Here is a 15,720-nt window from a genome sequence, read left to right as displayed (position 1 = left end):
GCTGGGGTCCACCCCAGGGCTTGGTAGGCACCTGCCCCCTGGGATTCCTGACTTCCCAGTGGGGTGGGAAGGGGTCCCAAGAGAGGAGGCAGATGCTACGGGGTGCTGGCTGACACCCGCCCTGCCCCAGGAAGACCCCGTTCCCCGCCTCAGGGTACAGACCACCCTGTAGAAACAAGCAGCGTCGTCTGCACTTGACAGATGAGCTCACGGAGGTGCACGTGGGGAGTGCCAGCACCAGGACTCGAACTCGAATCTTCTGATCCAGGAGATGTGCACCTGCACCCCGGCCCTCCCTCCACGTGGTAGGGCAGCACTGGGAGAGGGTCTTGGAGCCAGAGCCCTGCTGCCTGGGCCTCAGCACGGACAGGCTCTACCCAAGTGGGGTGGGGTCATCTGCACACTGGGCACTGATGAGGCACTGGCCGTCCTCTGGGCCAGGATCGGTGCCTCCCTCTGTTAAGGCTTCTCTACTTGCCTCTCCCTCAGTGTGAACGAGCTGTACGTCGATGACCCGGACAAGGACAGCGGGGGCAAAATTGACGTCAGTCTGAACATCAGCTTGCCCAATCTGCACTGCGAACGTGAGTATTGCGGGCAGGTCGTGTGTGCCCATGGCGCGGTGTCTGGGAGAGCCACGTGGACAGGGCCAGCTGCAGTGCCCTGCAGCCGCTGAGGCCCCACTCTGTTTTAGAACATGCCTTGGAGGCCCTCCTCGCCGGGTGCTGGGCGGGCGGAGTCTGGGGTCGCGGTCTTTAGAAGCAGGGCCTGAGATTTTTATGCCCGTGGTTTATTGAGAGGAGGAAGGAGGGTGCGGGGTGGGGCAGGACGGAGGTGAGCCAGACGTGAGCCTCAGCCCGGCCTCACAGCAGCTGTGCAGTGGACGACACTGTAGAGTTTGTGCCACAGTCGACACAGGACTGGGCTGTTACGTGTCTCTCTGACGCGTGGCCGCATGGTGGTATGGGCAGAGCCCAAGGTGCCCAGAGACTTCCAGGTGGCCCAGAGCAGCTGACCCCTGCAGAGGAGGGTGCGCACCATCAGCAAAAGGTCTCCAGAGATGTCCCTTATTGGGAAAGGTCAGGAACCTGCCTTTTTACTTCAAACCTTCTTCGTTTAGGTATTCTAACCAAGACGATAAATTACACCTATAAAACAAAACTCAGTCAAGGTCATTGAGAGTCAGATCCTGGCTCTTCATCACGAAAACCGTGGCTGTAGTTAAAATGGCCTCAGTTTCCTCAGCAGCTGGCCTCCACCGCCTGGCCTGTCACCTGGGGCGCCTTCCCCTCCTCTTCCCCACCCCGCTCCCTGCTGAAGGGCACAGCCGAGGGCAGAGCACCCGGGGGGCCTCCCGCCTGAAACAGGGAGATGTTCAGCCCTGTTCCTGCTTTTGGTGAGACTGACGTCACACCTGAGTCCACAGCGGGCCTCCAGCCAGAGAACTCACTGAAATAGGTCAGTCTTATTTATTCTCATTAGAAGTTTTTCTTTCTTCCTCTTAGAAAAATAATTCCTTTGGCGGCTTCTCCTTCAGGAGCTGATCATGAAGGAAATTCTTAGTCAGGCCAGGGGACAGGGGCCAGTGGAGAAGGGAAGGGACATGGTTCCAGGCTCTGTCCCAGCTTCAAACAGTAGCCTAGGACAGACCTTTGGGCTGCTGGCTGTGTTGGCCCCTCGCTCCTGAACGGGAGCTGTGAGCCCTGGAGCCCAGCACCAAGGCCGCCTGTTAGAAGCACCTCAGGACTGCAGAATAAAGAGGGAGGGGTGGGGAGGGAGAGTGGAAGGAAGGGAGGAAGGGAGGAAGGGAGGAAGGGAGGATGGACGGACTTCACATTTTTATCACAGACAAAAAAGCCTACTCATCACTGTACCTTGGAAAAACCAGAGGAGCAGAGATGATAAATTGGCTGTCACTCCACTGCAGACGACGGTGTCTGTTGACAGGTTGACATCATTCTGTCCACTTGGCCATCCCTCCTGTGCCTTTCTAAATACTGCTGAGATCATGCTGCATGTATGACCTCATACCCTGCTTCTAAAAATAATATTCTTTATTGCAGTTGATTCAGGATTTTTTTTTTAAAGACACACATTCAAAATACAAAGATACATAAAGAAAAAAGTGGAAATGTCCAGATGCCCCTCTTCCCTACCCGTTCATTATTCCCCATTGTGCCATCGTCCCCTAAGGAAACCTGCTGGCTGTGGGGCCCCTTCCCTCCACCACTCAGTGTGTGCGTGTGGAAACACGGTCAGCCCTCCACATCTGTGGGTCCACGTTCAGGGATTTGACCAACTACAGATCGAAAAACTTGGAAGAAAGGATGCACCTGTCCTGGACATGGACAGACTTCTCCCTTGTCATCATTCCCTAAACAACACAGCACAAACACTGTATCTGTCCGGTGTCTGTTACTGTGACAGATCCCCTGAGATAATCCACTTACGAGAGGAAAGGTTTATTTGGGTAGATGTGGGAGGCTCCGTCCTTCACTGGTTGGCCTGTTGTTTGGGGGCCTGTGGCGGCACAGCCTGGTGGGCTGTGCTCAGCGGGAAGTAATTTTAAAGAGACAACCATGGAAGAGAAGAGCAGGCCAGCCCTGGTCCCCCTGCCCCCCCATCTCATGGCAGGAAGTGAAAGAGAAAAAGAGGAAGGGGCTGGAGTCCCTTCCCCTTCAAGGACACGCCCTGGGGACAGTGACCTCCCACTAGGCCCCACCCCTTAGGGGCTCCACCACCTCCCAACTGTGCCAAGCCAGGGCCCAGCCTCTCTTGCATGGGCCTTAGGGACACTAAGTCCGAGCAGCAGCAGCTGTTAGAGCGTGGAAGTCATCCCGAGGTGATCTGAACAGACAGGAGACGGTGGACGTGTGTAGACGCGCCCATTTAAGAGATGGGGCTTGAGCAGCCTCACATTTGGTATCCACAGGGGTCTTGGAACCAGACCTCCGTGAATACCTAGGACAACTGCGTCAGGGTTTTCCTTTTACTAATTGGGACCCTACACTGTGACAGTATGGGACTTCTGGAGGCTTTTTTTCCTCAGCTAGCATCTTGGAGCTGCTCTCACATTACTCAGGATACTAGTAAAAATAGTAACGGCTGCCATTCAGCCCTTCCTCCGGGCCAGGCCCAGCCCGAATCCATAGCTGTGTTAACACATTTGGATGGAATTGTCCCTTCAGGGCAGCTGAAGGTTGGATCTGGAGCAGGACTTCCTGACTCCAGTCCAAGCTTGGCTGTTTCTCAGCAGGAGATTCCCATTCCTCAGTTTCCCCAGGGTGGGCAGCAGATCCCCACAAGCCATTCCCGTGGCGGGTTCTTACGTAACAGCACCGAGAAGAGCGTCTAGCACATAGTAGGTGCTCTTTCAAGTTTCTTTATCCTCACAACCAGCTTCTGATCGAGGAAGAAACAGGCAGACACTAGGGAACTTTCTTGAGATCTCAGGGCTGACCACCTCCCCCTCGGAGTGCGGAGGGAGCTGGCACGTGGGCCACTGCCCGTGGGGCCAGCCGTCAGGCTGCTTCCGGTTTCAGGATTTGGAATATGACTCCTGGGAGGCCTCGCACCCGGGTGTGGCCGTGAGTGCCCATGGGCCGGCCAGGGATGGTCCTGCTTGGGCTGCTGTTACCCTCACGGTTACGGCATCGCATCCCCCGCGTTCTGCAGACCTGAGTGTTGTCCTTGATGGGCACGTCACTGGGCACCCTTCCCACGCCCACTGGGGACCAGGGCTGGCCTGCTCTTCTCTTCCATGGTTGCCTCTTTAAAATCACTTCCCGCTGAGCTGCCTCTGTTTTGCGTTGCCTTTAGCCTCCTGCCAGGGGGATTTCCATGTTGCCATGGTTTCCGGCCATCCTCTCCCTGCCTGCCCCCTGGACCATCTCAGGAAATGCAGGGGGCATTGGCCTGTCCCTTGCACAGAGGGGGAAGCCAAGTCACAATGAGGTGATAGCTCGATTGGAGCCAGGACCAGGACTCCCAGCCACAGGTGTCTTGGGCGCTCTGAGGAGCCTGGGAGAAGCAGCCACGCCCGGGAGGCCCGCCCCTCTCTTCCTTTTGTGCAGCCCTGGTGCAGAGGCAGGTGCACAGGCCAGGAGGACAGGCCTTGGGGAAGGACGGTGAGACTGAGGGGCCAGAGGGACGGACCTCTCACACAGTGAGCCCCAAGTCAGAGCTCCTGTGAGGGCGGACTCCCTGCTGACCCAGCTCTAAGCACCCTCAATCCTCAGGGAATGTTCCATCTTCATCACCCCCGTTTTCCAGGGTGGTGAAGAGGCATCTAGAGGTTCGTGAGTGCCTGACCAAGGCCGCCCAGCCGGGAAAGGCAGGGCCAGGATTCAGGCCCGGAGTGGCAGCCCCGGGTCCCTGCATGCCCACCACCACTGCCCGCCGTGGGCCTGGACTGGCCGCCTGCCGGCCCCTGCTTCCCGGCTCCTCCCCTGCAGGAGGTAGCAGGGCCCTGAGGGTTCCAGGCCCCAGAAGGTACAGGCGTCCTTGCTGCGGGCTCTGTGGCCACGCTCCCTGCTGGCTGCCCTCCACTCGGCCGCACCCGCCCCGCTCCCGGAGGCAGCGGCCTGTGCGAGGAATGGAGGCTCCTGTGAGGGGCCGCTGCCCACCTGCCGCCTGTGGTGGGTGACTCTGCTCTCCTCGGCCCAGCAGTGGTCGGGCTGGACATCCAGGACGAGATGGGCAGACACGAGGTGGGCCACATCGACAATTCCATGAAGATCCCGCTCAGCCACGGGGCCGGCTGCCGCTTCGAGGGGCAGTTCAGCATCAACAAGGTAGGAGACGCGGCCCCGCTGCTCCCTGCCCCCGGCCCTCCCGGCAGCCACGGGGAGCTGCGTGCTCCTGAGCCCACCCGCCGGGCCCCTGGCAGCCGAGCCGGAGCAGCACCTGACGGTTCCTGCTGAGAATCTGGCTGCAGTCCAGGCTGCCAGCAGGTCTGAGCCCCGCTGGCTGGGTCAGGAGGGCTGCTCCTCCCCAGTGGGGGACAAGGGCGGCGAGGAGACCAGAGCGCTAGGTCCGGCTCCTCCTCCTGACCCACCATGCCCCACAGGCCACTGGCCTGTTCCTTCAGGCTGAGGATGCAGGTAATGATGATAGTGCTGCCCTCGTTCACAAAGCTTCACGGCGATTAAAATGAGCTGACACGCGTTCCCTCATTGCGAACGTGTATCCGGCACCTTCTGTGTTCGGGTTGGTCATGGGCCAGGCAGTAAATAGCTGCCGTGTCCCTGGGCTGGCCCGGGGGAGGGAACGTGTCAGCTGGTGCCAAGCGCTGTGCTGAGGACCGAGGCCCAGCAACGGGTGCATGGGGTGAGTTTGAAAGTCCCTGTTGTCTTGACCCTAGAATCAGGGCCCTGATCCCAAGTCAGGTGCACCTAGGAGGGTGAGGAGCCAGCAGGGGGCCATAGACACAGGCCTGTACTCAGCTCAGGATCATCGCTGTGAGCCTTGTGTTTACAGGGTGCCTAGACCCAGGTCACACAGCACGCCCCTGTCCCACAGCCGCCTTCCTGGTACCACCCAGGCAGCCTCTGGCAGCTCCTGGCTTCTGCTGGCCTCTGGCAGCCTCTGCTTAGAATGCCCTTCCTATGACCTCTGACCCCCACACCGGAGGTTGCTGACTCCCTGGCCACATCTAGCACAGAGACAGGCTGTGTGTTTCCTGGTCGCATTTAAACACATCAGAGTTGATCCTAAAAGATCTGAAGTGTCCACGTTTCTGAATTAAAGGTTAGACACTTGCCAGCACGGCAGCCACACCTATAATCCCAGTGACTCAGGAGGCTGAGGCAGGAGGATCACCAGTTTGAGGCCAACCCAGGCAACTTATAAGACCCTATCTCAAAATAAGAAACAGAAGGCCTGGGGTGTAGCCTGGTGGTCGAGCCCCCTTCTGCCTTCTGCCTTCTGCAGGGCTTCTTGAAGCTGGGGTTGGGGACTTTGCCACTTCTGATGCATTTTACAGATTAAAGTGAACCGTGCTGCAGCCCGGGAGCAGGGGAGAGGTTGACCCAGGGCAAGCCCCTGGGAGGCCTGGTCACCGGGCTGCTGTGCAGATCGGCTGCCACACAGGTCCCCGCGGTGCCGTGATCTGAACTGTAGGGTGGTCGCCATGGGTTTTAGGCAGAGAAGCCGAGTAATCAGAGAAGTGCGTCACAACGGCACCACCCAACGGGTCACCCCGAAGCCACTGGAAGGTTAATTAGCTAAAAGTAAATAAAATTCAGTCTCTCGGTCTCACCAGGCACAGGGGGCTGGTGGCCGCCACGTCAGCACAGGTACAGGACATTTCCACCACTGCTGGGCATTCTGCTTGGTGGCCCAGCCTAGGAAGATGGGCCTGGTGGCGGTGTGGGGGCTGACGGAGGGGCCTGGAGCAGAGCTCAGGGACAGTGCTGTGGCAGTGGAACTGGGCGAGGGGCCTGGTTAGGGGTGTGGCGTGAGCGAGAGGTGCTCATGGATCAGCCCTCAGGTCGGGTGACACGGAAAGCCTCTTGCCTGTCTCCTTGACAGCCGGGCAGCTCCATCTCCCTGGTGTGGAACCTGGGGACAGGGCCTGTGGAAGCGTCAGCGTGGGGTCTGTGGTTCAGCCCTGGTGTCCCCTGGGGTTACCATTCCGTGTCCCGGATGTTACATTGAGGTTGGAGTTGGAGGAAGTCCTGGCTGCTGGTGTCAGTGTGGGGCCATCAGTGGGCAGACGGTGCTGGTCGGTGGCGCCTGGAGCAGCACGTGCATCTACCGGGCTGGTTAGGGGACAGCCTCAGGCTCACCTAGAGCAGCTGGACATGGGAGGCTCCCAGAGGTTGCGCTGCCACTAGACCAAGCAAGCTCACCTGGGGTGACATGGGCCCTCCTCCCCACCTGGGTCCACGGACCCCTGAGGTGGGCGGACTCACCTGTAGGCTCCCGAGGACAGCAGGCCGTGATCTGGGGCAGGATAGAGTCCGGGATTACCTTGCCCGGCATGGACGGTCGGCTTCAGCCCCTCCCACGGCAGGGACGCCGGCCGCACACCGCAGCTGTCAGCCGGCCGTGGTGGTCCCTGATGTAAAGTGACGGCCATGTCATAGCCATCTCTGCTTTGAAATGACAGCTGTCATGTGACCCACCCCAGGTCTGCATTCGTTACAAAAGAAGCTTGTTCCAGTGTTTTTTAATATTTTAATTATTGTCTGAATATGTTGTTTTTCCTTTGTGATCCTGGCATTTTGTGCATTAAAAGCATTTTAACTTCTAAAAACAAAAGGGTAGTCATACTAGCAAAGGGTCACCCAAACCGTGGAGAGCATGAAGGCCAGATTTCTGCTGTACTCCATCACTGAGAAGTCAGGGGTCAGGTGGCGTAACTCAGGATCTGAGCGAGCGGTCAGACAGGAGGCAGCCAGGCCTGGGAAGTTGCTGGAATCTAAAAAACACAGTGGGTGATCGGTTTTACTAAAATGAAATAGCTGAGGCTGGGTACTTTAAAAAGATAAGAGGTCACCAAGGGGTGAACAGACTCTTTAATGTGGCACGTATGCACAATGGAGTATTATGCAGCCATAAAGAACGAAATTATGTCATCTGCAGGAAAATAAATGGAACTGGAGAGCATCAAGTTAAGCAAAATAAGCCAGACGTACACAGTGGTATGTGTTTTCTCTCATGTGGAATCTAAAGGGGACAAAAAAGGGACATCAGGAAAGTCCAAGGGGAGCCACGAGGGGAAAGGAGGGGGAGGGAAACTGACCAAAAGATGCTCCGTGCACTTGACCCTGCGTGCGTGATCAACATGCACCGGTGATAGGAAAACTTCCAAAAAAAGAAAAGAAAGAGATGGCTAGGCATGCCGGCTGCCCACGGTCTCCGCCACTCTGGGGCTGAGGCAGGGGCCTTGCTGGAGCCCAGGAGTTCAAGGCCAGCGGGGGCAGCACAGGGAGACCCGCCACCAAAAAGGGGAAGAGAAGAGGCTCCTGCGGTCCCAGCTCTGGACGTGGGGCTGGCACTGGCTCCGCCCCGGGACGGCCTGGGACGGCTGGGTCACCAGGGGCCTGAGGGGAGGGCACATCGTGGGGTGGAAGCTGGGAGCAGCGAGGCGGGCAGAGCGCCTGGTCCCCTCCCAGGGCTGCTGTGCGCCTCCCGGACGCACTCAGCAGACGGTGGCTACACATTTCAGGGAGGAGGTGCCGCAGGGCACAGGAGGACCAGCAGGCCACTCCCCTGCGCTGCAGATGCCCCGGGAGGACAGAGAACGGCCACTGCGCCGGCCTCCTCCTTGGGAGGCGGGGGAGGTGGGGTCCAGCCGGGTTGGCCTTGGAGGGGTGGCCAGGGGCGGCCAGGCAGGCTGCAGGGCTGGAGCGGGCCCAGGCTTCTGCTCACAGCCTGCTGGCATCTCTGCAGGCCCGTCCTGGTGCGGAGGGTCCCTGAGGAAGCCGCGGAGCCCCTTCCCTGCCCGTCCAGGTGCTCTCCTGGCCACCCTGGGGACTAGCTCTGACCGCACCCAGGCTGCTGGGCGCTGGGGGCTGGGCGCTGGGCGCTGGGCAGGAGCCTCAGGTGAGCCGAGGCAGACTCTGAGCTGCCGTGAAGACAGTGAGGGGATACTGAGTGGGGCCCGAGGGGCTGCCAGGGCTGGTGCCCGTCCTGGAGGCTGAGATGCTCACAGCCCCTGTGCCCTGGGGAGCTGTGACCCCCAGGCCAGAGCCTACGCACGCCCTGGACAGGCCCGGGAAGGGCCACGAGGATTCAGGCCTACACGCCCAGTGCCCAGGGACCACCAGGCCACCATACCCTTCCAGCTCCTGCAGTGGGCCCGGCTGCTGTCTGCTCCCTTGGACTGGCTCACCCGGGATCCCAGCTGCTCTGGGTGAACCAGAACTTACCCTTTTGGGGTCAGACAGACTCATGTTCAAAAATCCTGGCTGTGGTGCCTGCTGGTTAAGGACTTGGGCATCTTGGGTTCTCTGAGCCTCTGCCTCCTCAACTGTAAGATGGGGTGTTAACACCCACGTCACAGGCATGAGAAAGAACCAGACCAAGATACGTAAAGCCCTGGTCCCACAGGGCTGGACAGTGAGCCACCTCCACGCTTGTGGGCTTCCAGGACCTTGTCAGCCTGTGGTCACCACCCTGGCACAAGGACATTGCTGTGAGTGCAGATGAACACAGGGCGTCCAGGAGGCTGAGTCTGGAGGCCCACCAGCCCTCACGTTACGACTGTCCTTGCTGGGTTCTTACGGGCCCTTTCACAAAAGTCCAGAGACGGAGAGCCAGAGAGGTTTGGTAGCCGGCTCCAGGACAGGTGGCCAGGACCTGGACGCAGTCAGCCTGGCACCAGGGCCCCGAGTGCACTGCCCACACGCAGCTTTCCGCGTCTCTGGTGTGTTCTGTGCGTCTGTGCGCCCCAGGCCGCCCTCTGCCCAGGCCGTTGGAGAGCGTGGAGGCCCACAGCCTTGTGGGGGAGTCCACACTCCTGGCTGCCCGGCCCAGTGACGCAGGTGGCCGCTCTTCATCACCAGCCCCGGGAGGAGGCGGGCGGGAGGGGCGCTGGCTCGCGCTGTGCACTTTCAAAATCCATCAGAGATGCTGACGCAGGAGCCTAAGTCACAGGCTCTGAGCGCGTGGCTGGCTCCGCAGCCCAGCGGGCGCCAGCATGAGTCAGCCACCTGTGCTGGATGTGTGCAGCCGGAGCGGGTCACTGAGTCACCGCCTCGGAGGGTGGCAGCGGGCGGCAGGTGCCGGCAGCCAGTCTTCCACCCACGTAACCCCCGGGGCGAGCCAGGCCCCTGTCGGTCAGGACTGTGCCTGTGGCCCCATCCCCGGGAGGCCCCGAGCCCCTGCTGGATGAACTCAGAGGTGGACCCGGAGGGCTTTGCTACCCCAGGAGTGGCCGGCCACGCGGGCTGCAGCTCTGGTCTGGTGTGGAGGTGGCCTGGCTGGTTGGGGTTTGGGGGTGCCGTGGGGAGCCCAGCCCTTGATGCTTGCTGGCCGTGCTGCACCACTGGGCTGCACCCCGCCCGGCCGGCTCCGCCCGCTGGTGTGTGCGAGTTTGACTGCGTCAGTGAACAAACTCCAGCAGAACTTTCTGGGTACGGTGTGCCCTTTCTCAGGCCTGGCCTCTTCACATGCCCCCTTCCAGAAGGGCCTTCTCCACTGGCTCCTGTGACAGGTGTGTTCATCCTGAACCCAAGTCGGTCACTGCCACCTCCTTTGCGCCCTGCTTTCTGGTGGGGATGCTGCCACACGTGGCTCCCACCCTTGCCCAGGGGCCCCCGGGCAGCGGGGCTGGTTTCACACCCAGCTGTGGAGTTCAGCCTCTGCTCTCCGTGGTCACACTGCCCTCCCTGAGCAGGGTCACGCTGTCCCTCCTGCCCCAGGCCAGCCCCAGGGTATGGCCCTCCCCACTGCAGTCTGCAGCACTGTGGCCTTGAGCTCGCGGAGGCCGGCCGGGCGCTGCAGGGCTGCTGGAGACCACCGCTGTGCCCAGAGCAGACGGGCTCTCGGGTCAGGCCTGAGACGAACCCGGCCTCCGCAGCATGGCACTCCAGCTCCTCGAGAAGTACTGGCCTTCGACTTGTGCCCGGAGTCTCCTGCTGCTGCCCCCCACAGACCCCGCGTTGGGGCTCAGCTATGCCAACTGCCCTGGGTCCCCCAGGCTTTTCCTGCTCCTCCCTCTGCCCGGGGCTTCCCTCTTCTTGAGAAGCACGACGCGTCTTCGGGGCTTGGACAAGGGTGTCCTTTCCCCAGGGACACCATCCCTGGACACCCGCACAGCGCTGCAGCTGGGCCTTCCCTAGCCCCTGCGTTCTGTGCACCGCACCCCCCGCAGCCATTCTGGGTCCTGCGGGGTCTCTTGGCTGCTCTGAGTCTGGGTCACAGCGGGCCAAGGGCTCATCCAGGCCAGGTGCACGTCTGGGTCCCCAGGCAGGCTCCTCCTGAGTACAGGCTCCCTGTGTCCTCAGCCGAGGGCCGCCGAGAGGCTTGGCATTGGAGGCATGAGCAGGAGGAAGGGGTGCGTCCAGGGACACGAGTTCAGACCGTGGCCTCACCATGCAGACGTAGCGGTTGTCTTCCCTGCTCTGAGCCTCAGTTTCCTTTGCTGTGTGGTGAGCGTGACCAGGTGGCAGGGTCAGAGGATTAGAGGTCGTTCGCTCACTCAGTAAGTGGGAAGCACCAGCTCCCGGTTGGGTTCGAGAGAGCAGCAGGGGACGAAGCAGACACAGGTCCCTGCCAGCATGGACTTATGGTCCAGCGGGGGGGACAAGATATGATACGAGACCAGCTCCAGCAGGTAAGGGTTGTGGAGCTCCTGTGGACAGGGAAGGCCTAAGAGGTGACACCTGAGCATAGACCCAAGGGAGGTGGGACAGCCGTGTGGGAGAGGATTCTGGGAAGAATGGCAGGCACAGGGGCCTGAGGTGGGCCATGCTGGGCAATGTCCCAGGCGCAGCAGGGGGGCAGTGTGGCAGACAGGTTGGAGCAGAAGTGACAGTGGTAGGGGTCAGAGCAGAGAAAACAAGGCAGGGCGCTTGCCAGTGGCCATAGCCCAACGCATGAGGAGGCGGACTTTATTAGTTTTCCATTGCTATGGGGAAACACCTGAGGCTAGGATGAATACAAAGAAAAGAAGTCTATTTAGCTCAGTTCTGGAAGCTGAAAGCCCAGGATTGGGAAGCCCCATCCATTTGGTCTCTGATGAGAACTTCATGGCCAGTGGCATGCAAGAGGGACCATGTGGCAAGACAGGAAGCCTGAGTGAGGGGAGGGGCTGGCCTTGCTCTTTTTATAGCCCTTTTCCAGTAACTGACCAGGGTCCCAGGAGAACTAACTCATCCCTTTGGAGGGTAGTGTCCCCCTCTGACCTGCGGACCTCCACTTAGCCCCTCCTCTTAAAGGTCCCCCCACTTCCCACATCTAGTGAGGACCAAGCCTCCAACATGCACCCTGGGAGGTAAACCACAGGCGGAGAGCAGACGCCACGGAGGGCTCAGGAGGAGTGTGACAAGATCAAGTCAGGATTCAGTCGCTGCCCAGGACCGCAGCTGCCCTTGCTGTCCATCCCCGTATTGACCAGGCTTCTGTGGCAGCTGCAGGAGGGCAAGTGCTGGTGTGATGGGAAGCTGGCAGCCGGGTTCCTGGTGGACGGCATGCTGGGTGTGAGCCAGGCTGACTGGGACCTCGCTGAGCAGCTGGAGGGGAAGGAGAGCGTCGTGCAGGGGCAGGGAGGCCTGGGAGCGTCACCATGAGCCTGACGGTTGCCCTCAGATTGTGGGCTCACAGGTCCTCGTCCAGTGTCTGGGCTCTGCCAGGCCTCAAGACCCCGGGAAACAAGGCTACCAGTCTGTCTTTGGGGGTGCCATCCAGGGACCAGGGCACCCTTGAGTGGGGAAGGTCTTGGTTGGAGTTGGAGGAAGCCCCTGGGCTGCAGCTTGGAGTTCCTGGAGGTGCTGGGAGCAGCTGCCATCTGGAGTCCTGCTTTGGGCCAGTGCCCAGGTGGGCACTTCACACATCCTCACTCGGGGTACCCCAGCACCCTCCTCAAGTAGGTGGTGTGAGTGCCCCCATTCTACAAGTGAGGAATCTGAGGCTCAGAGACATGAAGTGGCTCCTTCAAAGTCACACAGTTGGAAATGACAGAAGCCAGGATCTAAACCTAGTTCTGTCTGACTCCAGTGCCCACCTGCACCTGGATCACACTGCCCCTGAATCCCACCCCTGAGCAGTCCCACTCCTGAAACTTGCATTTCTTCCCCAGGTACCTGGCAACTTCCATGTGTCCACACACAGTGCCACAGCCCAGCCACAGAATCCGGACATGACGCACATCATCCACAAGCTGTCCTTTGGGGACACACTACAGGTGAGCAGGGGGCACTCAGGGTGGCGTGGCAGGAGTGAGGGTACAGGAGCTGTGTCCCCTGGCCCCCTCTGTCCTCTGGGCATGGACAGATGCCTTCCGGGAGCACCCATCTGAGGCCGCCCCCACCTAGCAGCTCGCCCGGCTTCCCCGGCGTGCCTGCAGCGTGAGCAGGTGCCGGCACTGGAGGCCCAGCAGCCTGCGCTGTCACTGAGGAGCTCCGGGTTTTGTGTGCACACTCGCGTAGGGCCGCCCACCCATCAGCTGTCCACCTGTCTAGTCAGGCTACTTCCTGAGCACCTACTCAGTGCTGGCGTCCCTCACACCGGAGGCCAGCGAGGTCCCTGCCCGTGCAGAGCCTCTGGGGTGAGGGCGAGACTCGTCCATGAGCCCCTGTGAACGGGCAGACTCCCCTTCCTGCTCCCTGGGAGGCTCGGCCCGCCGCCCGCTGCTGCAGGGGGCGCTGCAGGGGCCCTGCTCCCGGGGCCACCGGGCTCTGCTCCTCAGGCTCTGCTCAGGCCACTGGCCCGCCGGCCCCAGCTCGCCAGGGCAGCGGGGCCCCTGGGGCACCCCCAGTGCCGGGTGCCCGGGCAGCGGGGCTCAGCTGTTGGCCATCCAGCCCGAGCGAGAGGCGGGAGGTGGCCGTAGGCCACTCTGCAGCTGCGCCTGCCGGGTGGCAGCCTGCCAGGTGCCCAGGGCGTCTCCCCACAGTGGGAGGCCCCAGCCCTGGGCACCCCACCCAGGCCCCTCTCGGGCCTTCCAGAGGGCCGCAGGGGCCTCGGGAGGGGTGCGGGGCAGAGTCCACCCGGCCCCGACCGCTCTCTGGTAAAACGGCTGCTGCTGCCCTGCGGAGCGTGGAAGGAGGCGGCACAGAGCGGCCAGGACAGCGCCCGCCTCGTGCCCCAGGAGAGGCTGTGCTGCCAGCACCCGCCCACGCTGCCCGCACTGCCCACAACCCTGCCGGACCCCCATGTACAAGTGAGCTCCCAGGCCAGGTGCACCTGGCCAGCACCCTGAGGCCAGGCCCCGTCGCTCACAGGGCTTCTCCACAGGTGCAGAATGTCCACGGAGCTTTCAATGCCCTCGGGGGAGCGGACAGACTGAGCTCCAACCGTGAGTGTCCCACAGCCCTCTGTCCCCGGGAGAGGTGGAAGGGGACGGAGGAGGGCAGGGGGACAGAAGGCAGAGGAGATGGGGAGACGGGGAAGGCCCACCCATTGCTGAGGACGAGCCAGGGTGCTGTCCGCACTCCGTCCCCACAGCCAGCCTGTGAGGAAGGTGGAATTACCTGCCTCTCATCAGCCTGTGGGGGGAGGCAGCAGCCTCAGGCGTGCATGTGAGCTCATGGACGCCATCGTCACCGCACCGCACACTACTCTGGGTGGAGACCGTGCCTGAGGGTGACACCAGGCCCACACCCACTCTACCTCCAGGGTGCCACCCTGACTGCCGGCCCTGCCCCAGTGGCTCCTCCTGTCCCCTCCCTAGAGAGGGGCCGTCACAGCTGCACACTGGAGCACGCGCGGGGGCCTGCACACCTCACACACACGCTCACTCACATGCAGGGATCTCAGTGTGCACACAGGCCTGGCAGCTGTCTGCTCGAGCAGAGCCACCTGCTGGACAGGTCACCTACCTTGTCCCCTCCCCTGAGCTTGCCAATTCTGCCCATGTGACTTTTCTTCCTCCCATAGCCAGGGACCCAAGCAAAGGAGACATCCCCGCACGATCGGCCCATCTCTAAGTCAGCTTCGCCCCCCTGTGTCCCTGGGGTGTCCCCTCTGTGAGCAGAAGTCGTGTGTAATTTGGGGGTGCGTAGGCAGCAGTTATCACGGAGGGAGGCGAGGGCCGCTGGCTGCTCTGCTGGGCTTCGTCCAGCACACTTGGCCCATCAGCGTGCCAGCTGTCTGGTTCCTGACCACAGCAGTTCTGCCGCTGATGGTCTCGCGTCCCCTGGGGAGCGCACAGGTGCTGTCCATCTGGGGTGACCGTTCTTGCTGCGTGCACTCCCTCGCTGGTGGATGCAGCCTCCTCGTGGGAGTGCAGGTCTGGTTATGTAGAGGCCCAGCCTGTGTGAGGGGCCACTGTCGTCCTGCACAAGGACAGGGGGCTGTGCATGCATGGCAGCGAGGATATCCCTGACTGCCTGACGCTGGGAGGGCCCAGAGCACCAGGGCAGCTAGAGCTGTGGCCGGAGGGCTCCCTGCTCTGGGCTGCTGACCGGTCGTCTCAGGCTCTGCCGGGCAGAGGGCTGCCTGTCGCTCCTCTGCACTGCAGGTCAGTCCACCTGCCGGGCCTGTCTTCGTAGGTCCTGGCGCCCAGGCCTCTGCACAGCTCTTCTCAGGGCAGCGTGGAGCCAGTGGAATCTGGGCCCTGCTGGTCAGTCAGGTCTCAGCACAGACACCCCAGAGGCCCTGTGGCCAGCAGACCCCAACTGGGGGAACAAGCCCACTTATCCCCCTACATGTGCCACCTGGGAAGTGGTCTTGTTCCTTCCGTCATCTGTTCTTGGCTGTGACTCCAGCAAGAACATAGCTGCGTGGACCCGGGAACTCTGCCCTGCCCATGGCCCTGTCCCCAGGACGCAGCCTGTGCCCGTGACCACCAGGTGCATGAGCCGTGCTAAGGAGCAACGCACCGTCCCTGCTGGACCTCGCTGTGCGGGAGTGGATGCCTGGTGGTAGTGTGGTGTGACGGGGACCTTAAACTCAGGTCCAGCTCCACCGTCTCCCAGCACTGGGAACGTGGCCTCAGTTACTTTGTCTGTGAGACGGGAGAGTCCCCTCCACCTCACCCAGGGCCTTGCCTGAGGATCTGGAGGGCGTGTGGAAGGCGTAGTGCGTGAACCATCGTGGGCGCCCAGCTGCCAG

General features: G+C 61.4%; 1 protein-coding gene and 1 long non-coding RNA gene across 3 annotated transcripts in view; one reads left to right on the top strand and one right to left on the bottom strand.

Annotated features, from left to right (window-relative positions):
* The window catches only part of ERGIC1 (endoplasmic reticulum-golgi intermediate compartment 1), a 78,638-nt gene that overhangs the window by 44,879 nt on the left and 18,039 nt on the right, over positions 1–15,720 (top strand). For both annotated transcript variants that reach the window (XM_079145420.1, XM_079145419.1), the window contains 4 exons: positions 490–584; positions 4,669–4,793; positions 12,749–12,853; positions 13,903–13,963. In XM_079145420.1, coding sequence (XP_079001546.1) covers positions 490–584; positions 4,669–4,793; positions 12,749–12,853; positions 13,903–13,963 — 386 coding nt within the window. The remainder of the gene's footprint in view (positions 1–489; positions 585–4,668; positions 4,794–12,748; positions 12,854–13,902; positions 13,964–15,720) is intronic.
* Positions 7,009–14,221, bottom strand: LOC306664499. The gene is made up of 3 exons (XR_013764727.1): positions 14,139–14,221; positions 7,641–7,671; positions 7,009–7,423 (listed from the first exon to the last, which is right to left on the bottom strand). It is a non-coding gene; the product is annotated as an uncharacterized lncRNA (long non-coding RNA).

This window comes from Sciurus vulgaris (assembly GCF_902686455.1).
Source record: "Sciurus vulgaris genome assembly, chromosome: 6".
NCBI lineage: Eukaryota > Metazoa > Chordata > Mammalia > Rodentia > Sciuridae > Sciurus > Sciurus vulgaris.
Note: the sequence above shows the minus strand (reverse complement) of the source record. Positions and strands in the feature narration are given on the sequence as shown.